At 40.8% G+C, this 18,409-nt stretch overlaps 1 protein-coding gene across 1 annotated transcript; it reads left to right on the top strand.

The window, feature by feature from the left end:
- Positions 1 to 5,626: 5,626 nt before the first annotated feature.
- LOC309381235 (costars family protein ABRACL-like) lies at positions 5,627 to 7,035 on the top strand. Its single transcript, XM_081931981.1, has one exon. It carries the CDS (start codon positions 5,737 to 5,739, stop codon positions 5,980 to 5,982), a length of 246 nt encoding a protein of 81 aa, XP_081788107.1. The 5' UTR covers positions 5,627 to 5,736; the 3' UTR covers positions 5,983 to 7,035.
- Positions 7,036 to 18,409: the final 11,374 nt, after the last annotated feature.

Here is an 18,409-nt window from a genome sequence, read left to right as displayed (position 1 = left end):
AGTCAGTAAATACATCTCTGACTTCTGATTTATCAATCAGGATTTGAGATTTAGGATGCCCTGAAGCCAAGGAATTTTGGTGTCAGATAAAGACATGGTTGAAAGAGATGTTAGATCAAAAGATAGACTAAAATCAGAATTATTCCTATTAGGAATTAGAAAAGAGAAATATAGTGAATATTGATATATATATCTAATGCTGATATACATATCTAATGGTGAATGTTATAACTGCAGCAAGATTGGAAAAACAATAGATATCCCCACTGAAGAAGAGGTAATAAAGAAAATTTTGGTCTGGGCAGAAATGTACAGACTGACACTAGAAATTAAAAATAAAGATGAGACAGAATATTATGAAATTTGGAACAAAATATATCCGTGGTTGGAAATGAGGAAAAGGAGTCGGAACAGAATATATTGAGAATTTGCAGAATTGAAAATGGACAATACCTAGACAAATATACAAAGGAGGACAAGGGATATGTTTATAAGATCAAAGTAGCTATTTACGATAAGTAGGAGCTGTATTTGTTGTTATGTTAAAATGTATACGGAAAACAAAGCCAGAATGGTCACTCTGTCACCAATGTTTTGAAGTTTATTTAATAAAAACTTATAAAATAAATGAATAAATAAAAGATAAAATAGATTACTTGGGTTGCCGGATTTCCCATAAAGGGATTGAAATGGACCCAGAGAAAGTCTGAGGGGTGCTAGAGTGAGCTCGTATGAGGAAGCAACTGCAGAGCTTCCTGGGATTTGTGAACTTTTACTAGCAATTCATCCCTTGTTTGCTTACTATCACTAATCTTTTAAAGACTAAAGGGAGAGACAAGCCTAAAGCCGGCTTGGGGTCTCTGCAGCCAGCATGGGTGTGGTCGGCGGCAGCAGTGGTGGGACGCCTGGCAGGGGGCTCTACAGCTGCTGCTCCCCACACCATGGTGTTATCCCGGTTCCTCCCCCCCTCCACTTTGCTTATGGACGTGATAAATTGGATCAGTGGGGAGTGGCTGAGGCAGCTGGCATGGATATTGATGCCAGTAGAAGATGGCTTTGGTAGTTGGCGTGGGCGTGATTGGAGTGGGGGGGTCCTTCATGTGGCCCTCTCCGGTATCACCGCTGTTGCCTAGGCCACAGTACTATGCCATTTGGCCCCTCCTCTTGTGACACTATGGACTGGGTTAATGGAGTACGACCCTGGTGACGGTTATGAGTGTCGCTGTGGTGAATGGAGCTTAGCTGTTGGAGTTGTTGAAGTTGGAGCAGCTGCTGCCGCCGCCGCTGTCCTCACTGCTGCCATCACTGGCTACTTCACCACCTCTCAATTTATCATCCGCTGTGATTTTGACATCTGGCCGTTACTCTTACATATTGTCCTTAAAACCGACCATTGCTATGATGGACATAAGCTTCTCACTACCCCCTTGAACACTGTGGGCTGCCCCCCCCCCCATGGACATGTCATCTCCTCGTTCCATCTCCCCATGATGTCATCCTGTTTGGTTGATGCGACACTCTCCTCTATGTTATACTGCGACAGAACTTTACTCCCATTGGGAACTCCCCCTTTCCTGGGGATGGCCTTCTTGCCTATCAAGATGCTTCCTTAATGACGGATCTTGGGATCCTGAGAGGTGGCATGTGAAGAAGAGACTTCTTAGGGGTTTCTTACAGGGGTTTTAAAATCAAATTTTAAAGGGGTGCAGGGGGGGTTGATCCGAATGGCTCAGACAGGCTTGGGGGGGGGAGTCTGCCAGGGCACAGGCCAGAGCTAACTAATGGGCGTGGGTTGGGAATGCTGGGAAGGGTTGGGATTCCAGAGGAGACATTAAGCCATTCTATTGGAGGGTTCACCATCTCTACTGTTTGTGGGAGAGGCAGATATGGTGGAGGCCGAGGGCCAAATTATGTTTGGGGGATGCGGGTTCTCTGTTTAAGAGTGATTGCATGTTCCAACCCTCATCGCCCTTCTCACACACCCCGGTGCTCGGGATTACGGGACCCTGGTCTCTGGCTGGTGTCGCTTAACGCCAGGTCCATAGTACATAAGGCTTCTCTCATTTATGACCTCATACAAGAGGAGAGAGCGAACCTGGCATGCATTACGGAGACTTGATTGGGCCATGAGGGGGTGTTCCCCTTAGTGAACTATGCCTACCAGGCTTCTGGGCATTTCATCATCTGAGAGCCCAGCGCAGGGGCAGGGTAGGTGGGTGGCGGTGGTTATTAGGGAAAGTCTCGGACCTCAGAAGGTCACTGTGCCTCAGATAGGCAGGTGTGAGTCCCTTTTGGTAAAATGGCACCTTGGAGTTCAGGGTGACCTTTTTGTTAAGTACCTGTCTCCCTGCTACGTTTCATCAGTCCTGCTGGAGCTGCTGGATGTGTTAGCTGAATTGGCGGTTGATTTCCCCAGGCTTATGATTCTGGAGGATTTCAATCTGCCTTCCATTGGCGAGACATCCGAGTCAGCTCGGGATTTCATGGCTTCCATGATGGCTATGGACCTAACTCAGTTAATTCAAGACCCCACCCATAATAGGGGACACATGCTCAACCTGATTTTTGTCTCTGGGCAGTGGATGAATGATCTAGATTTAGGGGATATTTCTATCCAACCCTTGAAGAATTTGTTCAGTATCTGCAGGATAAAATCGCTCAGATCCGGACAGGCTGGGTAGACTCTACAGGCTGGGTAGACCCATCCGGACAGGCTGGGTAGACTCTGACTGGGTAGATTCGGGCGAGTCGACGGGGATAAATCTTGTGGAGACAATCTGGGATGAGTTTGACCCTGTGACCACCGTGGGCGTGGACAGGATTATGGGGAGACTCAATGCTGCCACTAGTGTGCTGGACCCTTGTCCCTCTAGGTTAGTTTCGGCTTCCCGGGAGGTGACATGAGACTGGCTTCAGGCAATTACCAACGCTTCATTGAGAGATGGGTTCTTTCCCACTGCCTTGAAGGAGGCGGTGGTGAGGCCCCTCCTTAAGAAGCCTTCCCTGGACCCAGCTTCTTTAGCCAACTATCGTCTGGTCTCCAATTTTCGCTTTGTAGTGAAGGTTGTCAAGAGTGTGGTAGCACGTCAGCTTCTCCAGTACCTGGATGAAGCTGTCTACTTGGATCCATTTCAGTCGGGTTTCAGGCCCGGGTACAGCACAGAGTCGGCATTGGTCGTGTTGGTCAGTAATCTCTGGTGGGCCCTGGACAGGGGCTGTTCCTCTGTCCTGGTCCTATTAGACCTCTCGGTGGCTTTCAGTACCATCGACCATGGTATCCTACTGCGATGACTCGGGGGGTTGGAAGTGGGGGGCACTGTTTTATGGTGGTTCTCCTCCTATCTGTCAGATTGGTTATAGTTCATGTTGACTGGAGGGCAGGGATCGACCCCAAGGTGCGTCACTTGTGGAGTGCCCCAGGGGTCGGTTCTCTCACCCCTCCTGTTCAACATATATATGAAACTGTTGGGCAAGATCATCTGTGGCTTTGGGGTACGGTATCATCAATATGCTGATGATACCCAACTTTTCATCTCTACCCCAAACCATCCAAATGATGCCCTCGACGTGATGTCCCGATGCCTGGAGGCTGTGCGGATCTGGATGGGGAGGAACAGGCTCAAGTTCAATCCCTCCAAGACTGAGTGGCTGTGGTTTCTGTCATCCTGATTTGTGCATCTTGTTCCATCTTTGATGATAGGGGGAGAAATTTTAGCCCCCTCAGAGAGGGCCCGCAATCTGGGAATCTTCCTGGATATGCGGTTTAGTTTAGAAGAACACCTGACAGCCATGACCAGGGGGGCCTTTTACCAGGTTCACCTGGTATGTCATTTGCACCCCTTCCTGGATTGGGATACTCTGTGCACAGTCACTCATGCCCTCGTCCTTTCTCGCTTGGACTACTGCAACTCTCTTTACATGGGGCTGCCCTTGAAGAGCATCTGGAGGCTTCAGCTGGTCCAGAATGCAGCCGCGCAGGTTATCATGGTGCTCCCATGTTACACCCCTTTTAGGTGGCCTGCATTGGTTGCCGGTTGTTTTCCATGTGCAATTCAAGGTACTAATTATGACATTTAAAGCGCTCCATGGCTTAGGCCCAGGGTACCTGCGAGACCACCTACTGCCACCAGTAACCTCCCACCGTCCAGTGCAATCCCACAGAGTTGGCCTCCTCAGGGTGCCATTGGCCAGACAGTGTCGGCTAGCAACCCCCAGGGGGAGAGCCTTCCCTCTGGAATGAGCTGCCCCCATAGCTTCGCAGAATCCCCAACCTCCGGTCCTTCCGATGCGCCCTAAAAAGTTCAGATCAATAGGTACCACCTCAGTGGGAAGGTAGAGCATTCCATGAGCTGTGGCCTATTGTTACATTGGCCACATGACCACGGAAGTGTCATTGGACAACATTCAGAAACAGAGATGATTACCAGTCCCTGAGTCAGACATGACTGGACAGGAGAAACTTTTACAATTACTATTTATTGGGTAGACTTTGAAGATAGACTGAAAATGAAACTGGTCCAGAATGTGTTGGCATGGAATATAAGTAAAACTTTTAGTTGTCAAGACTTAGGCAGGTTCAGAAGGAATGAAATGGTGGAATTGAAATAAAAGCCAAAGTTTATTTAAGTAATTGTGTTAAATTAATTATAAACTCATAAAATGCCACAGGCTTAGTCACACAATTAATTAGAGTTAAGCTTTCAATATTTCTGGAACATACCATTTTATTTCTGCTTTGGAATTAGACCAAGTGTAGAATACTGCAAATTACTCCCTGTTCTTGAAAAATCACTTCCAGAAAACAAAATAAAAGACATTTCAGGGAATGGCAGGATTAATGCCATTAAGATAAACAGAACATTCTGTCAAATGCTTGACTGCAGAATTTTGCACATCCCTGATTAAATGCAGTTACAGTGATTAATTTTCATAGTTTCCTTTAATAATTCCCCATTCTGCACACTTAAAACATCCAATTTTAATTTCTGAAGATGATTGTGGCAATTTCTGAAGATGATTGTAAAAATCACATTGAAGGCTTTTACATTCATAAGTTTTATTGCCCATCTCTATCATACTGAAGAAAGTATTGTTTAAATTACCCATTTATGCCTGTATATGCAGTATCCTTATATTACAGTATGTAAATGTGTGAAAATCTTTAGCATGTTGTATATATACAAATACCATCTGCCTGGTTAAACATAACTGTGTTCATAACTGTTTCTTTGTCTTTACTTACCACATAAGAAACTACCAAATTATTCCCATCAGCTTAATCTTAGAATTCACATAATTGTGGATGGATTGGCTATCACCTTCTTTATACAACAGTGTTTGATCCATAGTTGTTCTGTTTATATGTGAATATTATGTGAAAATATTCCAGAATTAGAAGTATTGGGTAACAATCTTCATCTCAATTATCACTCTCAATAGGAAGGTGAGAGGAGCAACTAGAAAATAGAACAAATCATAGAGGTGACAATATTGGAAGGTTTTGTAGTTGGGTGCATGTATCAGAAATGGAATGATGGTATAAATTACTGCAAATATGCAACAAGATAGGAAATCAGTTTTGAGCTCTTTTAGAAAGCAGTTTGCGGCTCATTTTCAGTCTCGAGTGGGGGGGGGAGGGGTTGGTCACAGATTTCCTCCTCCTGACACTCTTTCAGAGCCACACTTCCTCCGGCACTTTGCTTTGAACGCCGCTCCTTCTCTTCTCTAGAGGTTACAATGAATGTGGAACATGAAATCTACCTGTTAGTTGAAGAAATTCGACGGCTGGGGACCAAAAATCCTGATGGGACATTAAGTGTGAAGTTTGGAGTGCTGTTTGTGGATGAGAAATGTGCCAACCTTTTTGAGGCTTTAGTAGGAACCCTGAAAGCTGTAAAACGACGAAAGATAGTTAGTTATCCTGGAGAACTGCTTTTGCAAGGAGTTCATGACAATGTTGATATCTTGTTATTGCAGGATTAGTTACTTTCCTAGCAAATGGCATTTTCATTAGGTATCTTTATGTAACGCAGATCAAGATGCATTTGATTGAAAGTATATCTTCTTATTTATCTTTATAGAATTATATATAAAAATTCTTTGAAGGCCTTTTAAGAATTTTTTTTCTGAAACCTTGCTACATACTTTCTTAGGCCTTTTGGGGGGAGATTTGGGGATTACATTCTCACGTCTGAAATGTTGTTAAAATTTTGAGAATTCCTTATAAATTAGCAATATTAACAACCTAAACCCTGCTACAAACTTCCAAAGAGGATTATGGGGATTCTGTGATTTCTCTGCAAGAATCAAAATTATTCTGGCCAAATGAAGCTTTCAAGCTGGTAGTTTCATCTGAAACTGAATATTTGATATGGTATTTTTATGCATTGCTTGAAACATAGGTTTTTCATGTGACACTTTCTGAACTGTGATACTTCAGAGAAACTGTGGAAAGTTATAAAAGCAATGGCAAGCAGAGGAATTCTCTTGCATTTTTTTTAGTGGATTCTCATTAATGAAGGAGAGAATGTTATGGAAATCATTTCAAAGAAGAAAATAATGTAAGAGAAATGTGTCAGTGTGTTATTTTTCACTTAGTTGGTTATAAAGTGACCAAGACAAAGTGTTTTGTTTTTTATTATTATAATCATTTTTCCAGCAATAGGAAAATCAGACATGAATTCTGAGGAAATACTCGAAAGAATATTTGGATATTTTCCTTGGCAGCATTTCATTGCTAAATAGTTGTACTGCTATTGAGAAATTGTCCATCCAGTTTTGCCTCCCACAAATTTAAGAATCTCAAAAGACCATTTGTGTCTAACTCATATATTCCTTTTCTCAGGGTGAAGTTAGAAAGAGATGTGGGAGGAAAATCCTTCTATTCCTCAGGTTCCAGTTTCTTTATAAGGGTCATTACTTGATGCTGCTGCCCTTCTGGGGAATGGGTGTACCCTAAACAAACTATAGATCACCTCAGAAAGCACTAAGTATTATCCAAACTGCTGTTAAAGCAAGTTCATTCCTTTTCCATTTGGTCTGCTCATATGAACCCTCTCTGGCAAGCATCAGGGAGTGAACACTTGAAAACGAATGACATAAAACAAGAACAAGAAAATTGTCTCATAGAGGACATGAACATGTGAAGTTGTTAGAATCGTACAAGACCATCTCACAGAGGTCCATTCTTTTAGTTTTTTACAAGATGATTGAAGTGCACTTCTTATTGCTATAATTCATCTAGGAAATTAGAAAATCACCAATTCTTTCTCCTCTCGTCTCCTACCTAAATACTTAAGAATTAAAGACTGTCTAAATGGCAACAATAGTGTCATAATACATTTTGTCTTTTAGCCCTTCTTCTTCTATGCATTCTATTCTATTCTTTGCATGATCCTTTTGTGTCTAATTGATTCAGTGCCCAACTGGTCTTCCTTAGAAGTCCCAAAAGGGCTTCAATGTAAAATACTTCATCAATAAATAAAAATCTAGGGTTTATTTTTAGCCATTTCATTCTGTGAAAAATTGCCTTTAATTAAATAAACATTTCATGTACACCAGGAAAATTTGATATCAAAAATAAATATTTTTGGTATTTACAATAAAACATTTCCAATTCTCGTCAAAAAAGAAAAAGAAAAAAAAGAAAGCAGTTTGCATTAGAATTTACCGCCCAGATGAAGTAGATGAAATGAGGCAATGCAAGAGTGAGACAAATGAAGCAAGGGGTTACAAATTCCAATTGGTCAGGCATTGTACTGCCAAGCATTATTTGACATGAAATGAATCAAGGCAGGTGAAACTGAACACATCAAAGGAGAGTTCTCTGAGGAACCAAATGTGAAACATGTGCTTCATTTAATTGAGCAAAATCAGCTCAGATTGACTTCACGATGAGTCACTATACTTGACAGCTTGCCTTGAACTAAATTACAGATCAGAATTACTGATTCTTGTTTATATGAAACTGAATCAAATACTTTTTAATTAGACTTAATCTGTTTCAAAAACATAACAGGAGGTCAGCAATTTCATTGTTAGAACAATTTTCCAAAATATTTAACCCATATGGATAAATGGCATGATAACCGTTTTTTTTTTAAAAAAATATTTTTGTTAGTCTTTTGTAACAAAATCTGCAGAGATTTAGAGTACTATAAAAACTAATGTATTATAACACTTTTTGGTGGCTCAGGCTCTGGGAATTAGTTTTGATGGATTGTGATCCAAAAAACCATAATTAATACATTAATATTTAAAGTGTTAAAACTTGGATAACCCTGAAATCAGATTTTTAGAATGAGTCAGTATCTATTATGACCCTCAATAACTCTCCCCCCCCCCCCCCCCCCCATGCTCTAAATATTTACAGGGAGTGTGAGGAAGAAGTCATTGAAGGGAGTGGAACCATGTTTTTTTTAACCCTCTTTCTTGGAAATCTAGATCTTTCAAGAAGTACAAAAGTAGACATATATGTATTTTGTGGGTCCATGCAAAACTTTGATGCTTTGATTTAGAGGTAATTAAAATTGATAATCTCTTTCACTGAAATATTTAAAATAATCAGGGGATTGATCTGATATATCTATTTAATTTATTTTAAAGATTTGATGCTTCAGTGCATACATATACTTCGTCTTATCAAGTCCTTAACCGAATTATGGATTCAGATTGGTATGAATGAATAGATTATTTAAAACAAATTTTTCAGATTGATCTGATGTTTTGAACTGAATTAACCCAGATGATCAAATTCAATTGGTAATGGAAACTAAAGTTCAGCTGATTCACACAGCCTATTTTGTTTAATTTTTAAAAATATGGAATTAAATTTTGCTAGGGTGATTTTTGGGGAAAATTAATGCCTTCTGAAAAGACTGTTAAGGGCTTATAAGCCACATTTTCTATCATTTGAGAATTGAACTATTAAATAGAGCTCTGTCTCTCTCTCGACTGTGAGCTCAAATAAAGTATATAGAGCAGTGGTGGGTTCTGGATCCCATTCCAACCGGTAGTTGGAATGGGCCCGGTGGCGTCCACATGGATGCACGCAGCGTTCGCATGTGTCTTAGTGCCTCTGCAATGCCCCAGCTGCTCAGCAGAGTATCGTGCAAGTGCTGTACGCGCTGTGCCCATGCGTGGAAGCGCCAAAGACTTAAAAGACCGGTAAGGAGTTCGGGCGGGTGGGCCCTCCGGAGCACCCTACCAGAACCATATCCGGTGCTCTGAGCAGGCTCCGGTATGCCCGTACCATCTGCAACCCACCACTGGTATAGAGGCATTGAAAAACCAAATGCACATGGACCTCTGGAGGGGTATAGCTCCCACTGTTCAATGAGCTGCTATTGTAGTAGGAGTTGGCTTGCCAGTCTATGACATCACCAAGAAAAACTTAATATTTTCTGGACATATGGGGGACACAATTCTCACACATTTTATTTCCAGTTTTACCTGTGAACTGGCTCATGCCATAGGTTATAAATCTAATGGATATCGTCAGCAAGCCACAATGGGAAGAAGGGAGGTTTTATAGGGGAACAATGGATGGCCTCATAAAGAGTTGGAAAAGTGAGAGTTCCTTAGCACTTTACAAAGGTTTCTAACTGAATTGGTTGACACTTGGTCCCTGGTTGCATTTGCATAGCACCAGAGGTTGCTGGGAGTGCAAGGACTGTCAGCTGCAGATAAGTGGGACTTTGCAGTTCAAACCGCACAACCAAAAATCTAAAGCAGGAAGTCTACAAAAATATCTATTTACTTCTGCACAAATATTGAAGATTAACAAGTGTCCTGGCTCCATCAGATCCTGGTTCAGAGGAGGAGGAGTTGGAACCAGAACTTTTGACATGGATGGCACATCTCTCCTAGAATGTCTGGAGAGTCCACAGGCTGAGGACTATGCTGTCTCTGCCCTCTCCGGCATTGGGGAAAGTGGTTGACCAGACAGGGAGCTGCCTTCCCTCACAAATGCAGGAAGAATCAGCTGCAGATAAGACAGTGGTGATGAGAAACAACAGATTTCCTTCTCATGAAGAACGGCTGCCTCTTCCATCCGATCTGAAGGCACAGAATAGAGCTCAGAGGACGTCTGCAAGGCTATTGGCAAGGAGGTTGCCTTGCCCCTCCTCACAAGGAAGACCTGGCTTGGGCTGATTTAATCAGAGGCCATCTTCATCAGAACCAATTGTTTGCTTTCGCATTCACTTCCCCAGCCTTTGTAAACTCTGCTTCTTTGACTTTAGATTGGGTTTCTACCATGTAAACTCTGAACTCTGGATTTTGCCTTGTGGACTTTGAATCTTGTTAATGGACTATTGACTTCCTCCTTCTCTTATGAATTAACTCTGGTGACTATTGGATTTAGTTTGTGGGACTATTGGGTTTAATTGGTGGGTGGATCCCGTTGGGAAAGTCTGGGGTAGAGCTTTAATGGCTGTTGTACAGCCATTTATTAGCAGGGCAATAAAGGACTTTATTGAAGCCTGCATCTGTCTGTGTGACCCAGGTCATAACAGGAAGCCATGGAGAAAGAGGCAAGCACCTTGGTGATCTGCAAAGTACTTGCTATGTTTGTATTCCTGCCCTTGGAGGACTCAAATGATTGGATTGCTTGAGGCGAAAGTGGAAGGCCTAGAGGCATGTCTAGACACTCTGATTTTCCCCCATGTAAATAAGGAATTCTTGGAAAAGCAGAAGTCTGTATTTAAACAAAATGTAGCAAGGAAGAAACAGTAAAAATGCTGCCAGTATATCTCTAGCATACAATCACTTTACAATCTAAATATTGATATCCTTTCTCATGATTAACAACCTCTTTTAAGCAGGACTGTTCTCTCATATAAATAATACAGGTTATATCCCAGTCGTATGAGAAGTTGCCTTTATAGCCCCTGTAGGAAGTCTCCCCCTCTCCAGATTAAAATATCCTCTATTCTTAATATTAAAAAGAGGCACGATAGAATATTTCCCCAAAGGAAAAATGGAGAAAAAGGCAGAAAGCAGTCTTAGTCTTCTTGCTAGCCAGCCATGACCCCTACATGACCCCATAGGAATCTGGCAACAGCCATTAGAATATTAAATATATTCTTGCACAGGAACAGGGCGTCTCAATCACGAGATCCCAAAGAATGTATTCAAACCCACCTATCTCAACCCCATTTTGTCATCTACAGTGGTTCAGTGGTTTTAAATCTGAACTTAGCAGCTTGAAAGCAAGGAAGAAATAATTACAAGGAAAAGCCAAGCCAAGAGGAAGATCAACAGCAGCATGTCATTCAAAGGACACCCCCCCCCCTCCCAAAAAATCTTAGAAGAGTGTCCCTGTCACTGGAATTGAACTATCAATTTCACACCCTCCCCAAGGAAGAAAACATTGGTGTCTCACTTCTTAAAGGAACAGAATCAGCAATTTGTAGATCACACAACCTATCAAGGAAGGTATGTTTTTATCTCAGATGAAAATATCAAACATGTCAACCTCTTAAGGAAATGACACAATGGAACTGAACAAAGAATGACTTTGCTGGTACAAAAGGAAAGACATTCAGAATTGTTGGATCAAGTTTGGCATGCTCTAAGGTCTCAAAGTCTTTCCCATTGAACATGGGACTAGTCTGGTTACTCATGCAGTCTCAAGTTACTTCTAAACATTTGGTAAAAGAGGCTTCTTAATCTTGAAATTTTTTATGTCTTTCAGCCCAGCTACACTCTCTTCATATTCCAAAAACTTTAGAGCCAAGTGTGCTGTTCTGGCAACTGTATTGTTTTAAGTAGGTCTATCATCCTCCTAAATCTAAAAACAGATCCAGGAAACTACAGACCTATCAGCCTGACCTCAATACCAGGAAAGATTCTGGAAAAGATAATCAAGCAACAAATTAGCGAACACCTAGAAGCAAACAAAGTAATAGCCAAAAGCCAACATGGGTTTGTCAAAAACAGATCATGCCAGACTAATCTTATTGCATTCTTTGACAAAGTGACAAAATTAGTGGACCAGAGGAATGCCGTTGATATAGTTTACTTGGACTTCAGTAAGGCATTTGATAAGGTAGACCATAACCTACTACTAGATAAAGTAGAAGAATGTGGGTTGGACAGCATCATCACCAGATGGATTCGTAACTGGCTGACCAACCACACTCAATGTGTAGTCCTCAATGGAACTGCATCTACATGGAGGGAAGTATGCAGTGGAATACCCCAAGGCTCTGTTTTAAGCCCAGTACTCTTCAACATCTTCATCAATGATTTGGATGAGGGAATAAATGGGGAACTGATCAAATTTGCAGATGATACCAAGCTGGCAAGAATAGCCAACATTCCAGAAGACAGGCTTAAGATACAGAAGGATCTTGACAAACTTGAACATTGGGCACTATCTAATAAAATGAAATTCAATGGTGAAAAGAGTAAGGTTCTACATTTAGGCAACAAAAACGAAATGCACAGGTACAGTATAGGTGGTATCTTGCTCAACAGTAGTAACCGTGAAAGGAATCTTGGAGTCCCAGCAGTGTGCAGCAGTTGCCAAAAAAGCCAACACGGTTCTAGGCTGCATCAACAGAGGGATAGTATCAAGATCACATGAAGTGTTAATACACTTTATAATGCCTTGGTAAGGCCACACTTGGAATACTGCATTCAGTTTTGGTCACCACGATGTAGAAAAGATGTGGAGACTCTAGAATGAGTGCAGAGAAGAGCAACAAAGATGATTAGGGGACTGGAGGCTAAAACATATGAAGAATGGTTACAGGAACTGGGTATGTCTAGTTTAATAGAAAGAAGGACTAGAGGAGACATGATAGCAGTATTCCAATATCTCAGGGGTTGCCACAAAGAAGTGGGAGTCAAACTATTTTCCAAGGCACCTGAGGGTAGAACAAGAAGCAATGGGTGGAAACTAATCAAGGAGAGAAGCAAGTTAGAACTGAGGAGAAATTTCCTGACAGTTAGAACAATTAATCAGTGGAACAGCTTGCCTCCAAAAGTTGTGAATGCCCCAACACTGGAAGTCTTTAAGAAGATGTTGGATAGCCATTTGTCTGAAACGGTATAGGGTTCCTGCCTAGGCAGGAGGTTGGACTAGACCTCCAAGGTCCCTTCCAACTCTGCTATTGTATTGTGTTAAATTCTTCTCTCCCCCCCTTTCCCTCCTTTCCAATTCCAGCCTATCTTACCTCTTTCTCTTTCAAAAACATTTTGCTTCCCTTTTTAAAACTAAATCTTAACCTTTTCTTTTGCTGCTGCCTTATCAATTCTGTAATGATATTGATCCAAGTAGCTGGGCCTAGCCCCATTTCAGGCTGGTCTACCTTTTGCTGTGGATTTACTACAAGTTTTGGGTGGCCATTTGGTTCTACCAAAGTAGTAGCCTCTTCTAGGGGACAAGCTGTCCCTTTGCCTTTTTTGTTTGTTTGGGATAAGTTTTGCTAAGAGGTCTAGCTTCTGCAGCCAGCATGCTGTTAATTCCTTCAAAGTCTGAATTATGCAAGGGACAAACGCCTCTCCTTTTGCAGCCCTTTTAAAACCAAAGCTGGCTTTTTCATTGAGTTTTTAAGGAAACTTCTTTGGGTCTTATATAACCTTGACTTGTGTGGTTTTCCACCGTCCATTGGATATCCCACTTTGCTCTCACCCTACCACTATTTTGTCACAATTTCTTTTAAACATACACAATTCAAAATACAAGAGCCTACCCAACATAGATCCCTAGACAACACACACAAGTCATAGGCTATTATTTATACACTACTCATTACTCCTCCACTCTTTCACACTGCTTCTACTATTACTGCTACTACAGCTACTCTTCCTTGGTAGTCCTATTACTCCGACCCTTTGTGAGTTATGTTAAATAACAATATTTCTTTTTAGCTGCTTTAGGCTGCTTCAGGCTGCTTTACTTCCACAAAGACAGATCACTAGCCCAGCTGTGCCTCAGCACAGCTTTTATAGCTAATGTTGTTATGCTGGCTAGGGAGAGAGCTTAAAGAGACAGGGCAACAGGAGCATAAGTGCTGGCCATTTTCTTAGCAGCTTGCTATCTGACAACTTGGTTTGTTAGTCTGGTCACTCTAATATGATTAATATTAGAAGGTGCAAATCAGTCATGGATTATCTTTGTACCCTCCTTTCTCTGAATACTGACAAAGGTAGTTTATTAACTGATTAGTCTTGCAAACTTATAAAATAAAATATATGTCTAATTTTAAAATAAAATGAGAGGAATAAATACAATGATAAAATATATGTGGTGATACATGGGGTCAATAAACAGATAAATGAACCTCCTTTATAGGAGGTTTGCTTGTTCAATTTATCAGGTTCTTACGATTATTTAGTTATCAGTTTAGCAGTTTTGCATACAATATATACATTTGAGCCCAAAAGAAAATATGATAATCTGTGGTTTGCATCCAAGGGAGCTGTTTCTTTTCAATAATATTGAATAATAAATATTTAAACCTGATGGAGGAGTATTTAAGCCTAAGCATTTAAACCCAGTTTACAGATCTATTTTTAAACAATAATTCCATGTTAGTTTGAGAGTTCTAATTTCTAGGACTCCCTGTTTAAATATTTCCTTGTCTGAGAAGCCATTGAGAATAGATGCTGAGTAGAAAATCTATGTGGTGAAATAATTTTGGAAAGTTGGCTGACCCAGGAGTTGGGCTGAGTCATATTTATTTGTTTTGTTAAGTATATTTTGGGAAGTCTACTGAGGTCCATTGAATGGACCCTCTGCCCTTATGTGAAAGCTTTAATTATAAATGACTTTGTAAGGAATGGATACCTGTTTCTGTCTAACTGCAGGGACAGATGAATTTTTATCAGGTCCCAATATGCATCTTTAAAAAATAGGTCTGAATGGGTAGTTTTATTAAGGCTCCACAATTCTGCACCAAGCATGGGATTATTTTTTCCCTGAATATTTTCTATAGGGATCAAGATATCTGGGTAATTGTAATTGCATAATTTGTATAATCTTCTAGTGCTTATCTCAGCCCTTGCCAATTTAACCATGATTTAACCATGATCCAGAATTGCTAACAACCACTCCTAAACAGATGAAAGAATTCCCTTGTCTCCAATTATCTGCCACTTATATTTCATATTTTTATGTTAAATGCCATCACTTTAGATTTGGTTTTACTGATGTTTAAAAAATGAAGAGAATAGTAGGTCTTTAGCTTTTGCAGCTGTCTTCTCTGGCTTATTTGAGAGCATTCTATCAGAACCATGTCATCAACATATAATCTAATTTCTGCCTCTGTAGTTTTTGACCATGAAGGATGCAATATTGAGTTCAGTTCCCATATGTGTAGATATTTAGCTGCTTTGCTAAGACATTGTCTGAGATATACAGTCATAGAGGTGGTCTACACTTCATCTCCAGGAATGCAGTTGTCTGCCCAAAATATGGAGCCATCTGAGTAGAATCACACCTGGCAGGCCAGAACTAAGGCAAAACTAAGTCAAGTGTCAGCGTTCCAAATATCATCCAAAATTAAATCAGAGTCCAAGGCAAAGTAATCCTCAAAGTTCCATTTTATTAAGAGAGATACATTGGCACATCTGTGGAAAACTTGAATCTAAAAACTTCCTGGGTTACCCCACACAGTTGAAAGTACATGATCTTGCCTCCACACCCACAAATCCATCACATGATCCATCCAATCTTACACTGCCATGCTGGCAGTTCTACCCATTCAGTTCCGGTCAGGCTCAGAGGTAAAGAGACAAAGGATGACCTTGGTTTCTAGAAGTAATTTTTTATTTTGACAACAACACATTCTTCTCCTTACTATTTTCCCCTCCTAATTCCGTACTAATGAAACAGACTAGTAGAAAAGAACATTAGTGTGGCAGGCCAAAGATCCTAAATTATATATATATAATCTGGATCTTTGGCATGTGAGTGTCTACAGAATACACGAATCCTGGTATGTAATTGACACAGAGATTTAAAACATTGGGACTAGGATAATGGGTAGTTTACTCTTAGTTAGAAAATGATGTATACTTGCAGGGACTTTCAAATTAATATTTGAGTAGAGGATCCTAACCAAGAATATGAGTCTGGATTCCACATTTAGATGGGACAATTTTTTTACAAAAATATTTTTGTTTATAGAATCAAAAGCTGCAATATAAAAGCAGTAAACAGTTTCTTACCATTAATTAGTTGTTTTGTTACAAAAATTAAACAATTACCTATTGCAGAGAGCTCCAGTCAAATCCAGCTTGTTCTCAATGAAGAGATCTCTTTCCATTCCTCATCTGTTATTTTGCTCAAGAGATGTTTTTGCGTACATTTTAGCCAGAATTCCAAGAAGACTTATTGGTCTATAATTTTTGAAGGTCACCTCCTTTGTCTTGGGGTCATATATATATATGTATAGGTGTATGCGTATGTATATGTATGCATATATGCATATTTGCTGCTGCATTAATTAATTTATATTTGGATATCAGTGATTGCATGACCTCTGTAGATGCTATATACTAAATAAACAATAATCAGCATATAATAGGATAATAATAAATTTATTCTGGATCTTTGGCATATGAGTATCTACACCATACAAGAATCCTGGTATACCACTGACACAGAGATTTAAAACATTGGGACTAGGATACACCATTATGGGTAGTTTACTCTTAGTTAGAGAATGATGTATACCTGTAAGGACTTTCAAATTAGTATTTGAATAGAGGATCCTACCAAGAATAAGTGTGGATTCCACATTTAGATGGGACAATTTCTTTTAAAAAATGTTTCTGTTTATAGAATCAAAAGCTGCAGTAAAAAGGCAGTAAACAATTTCTTACCATTAATTAATTGTTTTGTTACAAAAATTAAACAATTACTTATTGTGGAGAGCTCTAGTCTAAATCCAGCTTGTTCCTCAATGAAGAGATCTATTTCCATACCCTCATCTTTTATTTTGCTCAAGAGATGTTTTTGTGTACATTTTAGCCAGAATTCCAAGAAGATTTATGGGTCTATAAATTTTGAGGGTCACCTTTATCTTCTTTTTTATATAAAAAAGGGGATGTTGGAAGAAAAATCTGCTCTGGTTCCAAGTCAGGAAAAATATGCTAGAAATAAAATGGAGGTTGGCTGCAGGAAAGAAGGTCTCTGTTTATTTGGATGCCAGAAATTTCAGTGACAGCAGCATGCTTCTGGGGTGGCTGGCAAAATGGGATTGAGATAAGTGAGCTACATTGAGATACATTCTTTGGGGCTTGTGATTGTGATGCCTTGTTCGTGTACGAGAACATGTTGTTTAATATTCTAATGGCTATTGCCAGATTCCTAAACACGACAAGCATGCTGTTTTCAACTAAATGCTCCCTTTATTAGGAGTGCCATCAACCCTGGCAAAAAGTCTCTCTCTCTCTCTCTCTCTCTCTCTCTCTCTCTCTCTCTCTCTCTCTCTCTCTCCCTCTCCCTCTCTCTCCCTCTCTCTCTCTCTCTCTCTCTCTCTCTCTCTCTCGCACAGCAAGCTTACGAAGTCTCTAAGTGCCTATGGAAAGCAAAGCTCGCTCCCTTTCCCCCTGAAATGATTCCAGTGCATCAGGAGACACACTCTCTCTCACCACACTCATAATGGAAGTCCTGGAAGGTGTGCTCGCTCTTTTTCCAGCAGCAGAGACACCCACAGACACCCACACACAGTTGTTCAGAAGGCACGCCTGAGTCTCAGAGCCGCAAATTCCAAGAATTCTGATACAATTCCAGACAGTATTCAGAAATTTGGACTATCAGTGGCTGACTGACAGGAAGATGAATAGCTGTCTGCTACACCTATTTGTCTCAGCCCACACCTTTTATCCCCAGAGCTAGGGTGGGGCTTAGTTAGCAGCAGTGGCTCTTCCATCCCAAGGATTGGCCCATAGCTTCCCACTGCTCTCTTCTTCTCTGCCTTCTGCGCATCTGTGTGTGAGGCACAGGACCCAGCTGTTTCTCCTCTTCCTCATCAACCACCTCTGGACCTGGGAGCTGTTGATTCTCCATCTGGGGGCTGATACATGGCCCAGATGTGGCCTCTGTCTCTCTCTCTCTCTGATAGCTCCATTCCCTCTTTCCCTTGGAGCTCTCAGATTGCCTTGATACTGGCCCCGACTCCCACTCCACCTCCTCATCTGATTCAGTTGCCAGAGAGACTGGCGGGCGACAGGCCAAAACAGGCAGCTAGTTTTGAACGATTGACTAAAACATTCTTTTAATTTTTACAATATATTTGATTAGTTTTTACACAAAAAGAAAGCACTATTTTCAATCTTGCAGAACTTACAGATAGTCCTTTGGTGCTTATATTTTTTTCCTTTCGGAGCCTCCATGCTTTCTTCCACTGCTATGCATGGATTTCAAAGAAATACACTCTCTCAAACACAGCTT

The sequence above is a fragment of the Natrix helvetica genome, assembly GCF_964273705.1.
Source record: "Natrix helvetica genome assembly, chromosome: Z".
NCBI lineage: Eukaryota > Metazoa > Chordata > Lepidosauria > Squamata > Natricidae > Natrix > Natrix helvetica.
The sequence above is the reverse complement of the archived record's forward strand: the minus strand, read 5'-3'. Positions and strand labels throughout refer to the sequence as shown.